Source organism: Pyxicephalus adspersus, chromosome Z (assembly GCF_032062135.1).
Source record: "Pyxicephalus adspersus chromosome Z, UCB_Pads_2.0, whole genome shotgun sequence".
NCBI classification, from domain to species: Eukaryota; Metazoa; Chordata; class Amphibia; order Anura; family Pyxicephalidae; genus Pyxicephalus; species Pyxicephalus adspersus.
This window is the reverse complement of record NC_092871.1, coordinates 81938550-81944549: the sequence shown is the minus strand read 5'-3', so window position 1 is coordinate 81944549 and position 6000 is coordinate 81938550. Positions and strand designations below refer to the sequence as shown.

General features: G+C 39.8%; 1 protein-coding gene across 1 annotated transcript in view; it reads right to left on the bottom strand.

The window, feature by feature from the left end:
* TTC16 (tetratricopeptide repeat domain 16) overlaps positions 1–6000 on the bottom strand; it is a 22707-nt gene that overhangs the window by 3099 nt on the left and 13608 nt on the right. Inside the window, exons 8-11 of the mRNA XM_072431553.1 lie at positions 4038–4252; positions 2921–3174; positions 1579–1720; positions 1081–1246 (exon numbers count right to left, since the gene is read on the bottom strand). Coding sequence (XP_072287654.1) covers positions 1081–1246; positions 1579–1720; positions 2921–3174; positions 4038–4252 — 777 coding nt within the window. The remainder of the gene's footprint in view (positions 1–1080; positions 1247–1578; positions 1721–2920; positions 3175–4037; positions 4253–6000) is intronic.

The following is a 6000-nucleotide window of genomic DNA, read 5'->3' as shown; positions in this document are numbered from 1 at the left end:
CAACGATCGTCGTCCAATCCGATCCGCCGGTCCGGTCGTTCATTTCCAACGACTATCCTCGTTCGTCGGCGTCGTTGGTTACTTTTTTTACGAACGATTTTTGGCCAATCGGTCGTTCGTTCATTTCCAATGATAAAAATTGGAAGTGTGTACGCAGCTTTAGAGAAATGGGGCTACCATTGACAAGTTCCTTCCTGAAAAAGTTTGTCTCTGGTATTATTTATTTCCAAAGAACTTACTCAGGACAAGCATGCCGACTAGGAAAGTGAGAGGGAATTTCTAATCAGCTATTGGTTAATGGCTCAGAATATACTGAAGCTGATGGACTAGCACGACAGCCAGGAAAGTTGTTTTTTAAAACAGGAAGACATCATTTACAGCTTCTATACATACTTTGTGCAGAGATACATTCACATCACCCATTCAGGGGGAAGTGACAATACCTTTGTAAAGAGCCCAACACATCCTTTGTTGTATTATGCAACAATACCCCAAGCTCCTGGATATGGGGGGAATGTGATCTCATGTTAAAAAGTGGTGTTAAAATCTATCAGCAATCTCTAGGCCTGAGCCCTGACACATGACCAGGGAAGTGACATAGTTCTCCCCTTGCTTGCAGCAAAGGTTGGCATAATACTGCAATCAATAATGCACCATTATAAACATCAATATTTTTTTTATTTAGAAGCAGTGACATTATTCAAATCTGGCCTGGAAGTGGTAATCTGTATGGCAGAGCAAGGAGTTTCAGAGGAAGTGGCAGCACATGCTGACAAGCACTCTGACTGGAGAAAAAAAAGAGTATGATATAGAGATTTGCTCAGCACTGTGTTGATTGTGCTTTCATTATCCAGTAACAGGCTAGGGATAGCTCAAGGAGAACCTGGGCTCAGAGAAAGTGGGTTAAATGATGCTAAAAAAAATAGTGGAAATTTCTGGACTGAGCAAAATATTGCCTAACGTACATTTTTTCTTAATCTCATACTAAACTATTGTTATTTTGGCTGGCTGGAGTTGTGCTTTAGGCTCAGGAACACATTCAAAAATACAATAATTGTTGCTTCGCTAAGTGTAACATACCTCATCACTTTTTGGCTTTAGCATTATAAAGGTGATGGCGTCCCCTTGGGAATCCATGTTGTTCTGCAGCTGCTGCCTCAGCTGGGCCCGATGAAGATACAGCTGGGGCAGGAGAGGATTTTTTCTAATGGCCTCAGAGAAGTGTCGCTCGGCCTGCTGGTACTGCCTATGGAGGAGAAGCAATACACACTGAGTAACTGGCAGAAAACCTTTCAATATCACAGTTTGGGGTCATTTTATATATAAACATTTATACATGACAAACAATTCCCAGATCCTTATGCGTAATCTAAAAAGCAAATTATGCTGATGCTGCTTTTGCTTCATCTAGCTGAAACCTCAGACTCAGTAACCCAATGAGTCACAGGCCACTATCTGGCTCATTGATTTATTTGTAAACCTCAGCTTCAGCTATTGAGTTCAGTAGAAAACAGGTCAAATGTGGCAAAGAGAAACAAGAAAGCACATGAAAAATGTTTATACCATGCCTCTCCCCACCTCATATGATGAGCTTGCAATCCCAAGTCATCAAGGAGTTTAGCTATACGAGTCCTTACACCCCAGTCTTCTTCATCTTGCTCAAATGCTTGCTGGTAATCTGCCAGAGCAAAGGTCAGATCCCCCAACTGGTAAAAGCAATCTGTTGAAAAAATAAAAACAAGTAATACTATTTATATTACCATTTTCTGGATAATATATATGTGTGATAGTAAGAATCTCCTAAACTAGTAGGTAACGAATTTATGTAATACCTGGTGGATGTAATGGGGCCTTTATATTGTTGTATTTATACAAATTGGCCTGATTTATTAAAGCTCTCCAAGGCTGATGAAGATAGACTATCATGGGAGAACCTGGGTGGTCCAGCAAACCTGGAATACATCTGGTCCAATATTGAAAACTTTGCCAACAAATAGCAAAGATTTTTAAGAAATTTGTTCACATTTGTGTTCCCTGCAGTGCAGTTGCACTCTGAACCCAGGCAGCATGATGACACACCTCCAGGGGGCAGGTCAGCAGCGGCCTGGAGTACTAGGAAGTGGTATGGATGACACTGGCTTTCTTACAACGGAGAATACTGACATATAGTGGTTTGAAAAAATAACTGCAAAGGACTTCTCCAAATTAAAGTTGTATTTTACTTTTACAATTATTGGACTAGTACAGGGGTAGGCAAACTCCGGCCTTTAGGCCAGATACGGCTTAACCAGTAGTCTGTTGCGGCCTAGCGCCCCCTGGTTGATCCAGTCTAATACTGGCTGGCAGGGGTCGGCAACCCGCGGCTCCAGAGCCGCATTCAACTCTTGAGCCTCTTTGTTATGCTTCCCTATCCTATTTACTGCGGCTGACCTTAATACTTTCGCTGCTGGGGTAAAAGGACATTCCCTCTCCTCCGTATGCATTGTGGAGGAGAGGTATTTCCCTTCAGGGGCGTTCCTGGTGGGGGGCAGAGCCATCAGTGCGGGACTCGAGAACGAGTCTGGCCTAGTGTGCCTTCTTGACCTCCTAAAATGGCCTAGTAGCCAAAAAGGTTTGCTGACCCCTGGACTAGAACATTTAATTTTTTGCTGTATTTTTTTCAAATCTACTGTTGCTGTATGTTAGAAATGTATTATTATAATTCCATACTATATGTATTATTGCATACATTTGTTAACATATTCACACCTGCTTCTAAGTCATGCGATTTTGCAGGGCTCCTGGTGGCTGGCATATTCCTCCTCAATATCCATAATATACCCTTACAAACCACAGAGATAAGAGGTCACAGGAAAGAAATCATTAAAGAACCCCAGGGACAGGTTTAGATGCAGCATTGTAGCAATTATCAGTCACTTACCTCCTCGGTTAATATAGAGTTCTTTCTTGTTTTTTTCCCCTTTTATCGCCTTGTTCAGTAACATCACCCCATCCTGGTAGAATCCTTTTGAGTAACAATGCACAGCAAAATCATTGTAGGTGAGCAGTAGCTGGGTCTCGGCCTCTGTGTGTAGCTGCATGTCGGGTTCATTCTCTGCGTTACAAAGCTGCATAGCTCGTACAAAGTCATCCACCGCTGGGCTGAAGTCATTCATCTTTCTGTACACTATACCTCTGATGGGTGAGATTTAGAATGTAATAAAAATATTATCATTAGTGCAGTTTTTTTTAAATTTTTTTACTTTGCTCTATTGCAATTACTTCTAAAGTGGACCTGTGCTGTGGAAACTGTGCCCAAAATTGGCAATCAGAGGGCACAGGACCAATTATCATTATTGTATGCAGGCATTACCAGCTTACCATGCCTTGTTCTGCATTGTGAGTCTGTGTGAATAATGTCAATTTGGTAATGGCTGGGCTTTTTTTTCCTATATGTCAGAGCTGCCCACCAATGACCACTAGTGGGTGACTTGATGACCGATGGGAGACTATTCAGGAAACAGGTAGGGAAAGCACAGATCCACACAATAAATGAAGCAGAAACAGAAACAAGGGTATTCTTGCACTACAAGTCCCCAAGTACAGTTTCCACTCCAGCAAGGAAAACAATGTTTAATACGGTAATGACCGAAACAACTATCACACCATGTCTCCTTTAACTAGCAGTCAGAGACAGCAGTGCCCTTGTTATAATATAGAAATGCCATATAGTCATTACCATACAAAGACAGAGAGATAAGCAGCACTGAAAGTGAAACAGTATTTTACTTAAAATAGAACTAATTATTTTTTTTTCTTACCCTCTCATCATTCCAGGACTTTGTTTAAAAATATCAGTGGTGATGGGGGTACTTCAAGGAATAGAGTATGGATATTTATCAGTAAACCCTGGAGTTGCACTAATGCAATTGTTTGGATATATAGTACAGTAGAAAACTACATCTAAATAAGATAGTGTTTAAACCTACTTTAATGTAAGCACCAGGATACATATTCAGAATGTTTTCAGTGAAGGCAAGTTCTTTTAAAGGTAGTACCTGAAGATGTGATATCTGGCGGAGGATGGGTTGTTCTCTATGGCATAACAGATCTTCTTTAAGGCGTCCTGTAGCTGCCCCTGTACAGCACAATTCACAGCTTTATCTTTTGCGTCTTCTGCTTTTGCGGCTAGTTTGTCTTTCATTTTTAGGGCTTCCTGGTGCTGAGGGTCCAATAACAGAGCTGTCTGTGTATCCTGATAGGTGAACATTGGCTGTAAGTCACAGGAATAGGTATAAATTAAGGATCCTGTGTGAGTGTCTAAAAAGTGCCAAATCCAGTTATTATGTACTATACAGGCCAAATAAAATAAACAAAAAACTTTAGATCAAAAAACAACAAAGACAGAGATTTAAGCAGAAACATTAGAATTTATAATGACTCTTGATAATCCAATTAATGTGCTCTCTATAACATGATGACCTATGTTATATGACAACATAGGTCATCATGTTATAGACAACATAGGTCATCATATGACAACATATATGACAACATAGGTCATCATGTTATAGAGAGCACATTAATTAGGAATGTGTATATCTACAACATAATATTCATATGAGTCATTATAAATTCTAATTCAAACATTATGTACTGGTCTAGATGCAATTGACACAGACAATCTACGCATGCTGTCAATACTCCTGAAGAAGCCGTATCTGGCGAAACGCGTCGAGTATATCCAACAACAACTTTGATGATCAAACATTGTATATGGTGAACAATATATAAGTTGATAGCTGTTATATGTCTAGTGAAAAAAACACTTTGTCTGTGGTTGAACCCCAAGGATAATAAGGTGGTTCAAACCAACCTTTGATTACTGTTTATTGTATTAAGTAATCATATGATTTTAATGATTATACCTGACCACTAGTTGTGTACAGTGGTATTTTTTAATGTACAAACCCTATTACAAATTTTGTTAATATATGTTGAATACATCGTTTGTGCCGAAAAACCCTGCTTAAATCTCTGTCTTTGTTGTTTTTTGATCTATTGAATGATGAGGGTAGGCACGTTATTGCTCTATTTACAGTCACTGTGATATACCACCACCTTTGCCACATCTCCACCAACAAAAAACTTTATTTACTGGTCCTAACTGAGCCAAGGGCGATTATCAAGCTACAGGCTTGTGAATCAGGAATGAAAACGCTGATATCCACAGCCCCATCAACCTCTTCTACACTCATTATATTGCAAAGAAGCACAGCTTATATGAGAGTGACAACTCTGCTCTGAATTCAGAAGTAGTGCAGCATCCTTGCCACACTATTACAGGAAGACCTATAAGATAAGACCCATAAGGACTTCACTGGCTGATACAAAAGGCACAAATATTGCAGCTCTGTAAATATTAATATAGCAATAAATTATTTTTCTTTTTGTAGTGCACTTACATTTAAATTGGCATCAGTCTCCTCCTGCAGTAACATCAAAACTGGGGGGGGGGGAGCACATGGATGTATATAGGAGTGACAGAGAGTTGGGCCTAATAATGTTCTGCTTTTACCTTTACAGTCCAGTCACTGGGTGGGGGTGGAGGTTACTTTTCTGTTATCAAATTGATTTTTATGACACTAGGTCAGGGTGCTTTACATCTTCTTTTTGGCCTAAGTTTTGGTGGCTGGGTCTCAGCCATTACAAAAGTAATTAGCAGTAGCGAGTGATTTTGTACTATCTTCTTTCGCTGCTCACTTTCATGTTCATTTTGTAGTTTGTTAGGAACCAGTGTAATGGTTGGAGCAGCTATTCCGCTAGCAAGCTGCCAACTGCCACAAGCGGTCATCTGAACATAGCCTGGAAATTTTTCCATAAGAACTTTTAAAGGACTTTGGTTAAGAAACATGCATGTAATAACTGTTTATTCTAAAAAAAATGCAGTATATTGTTGTCGGTATCAATTACTTTCTCATAGCTGATCAGCTATATTTTTTTTATCACATGCAACCTGAT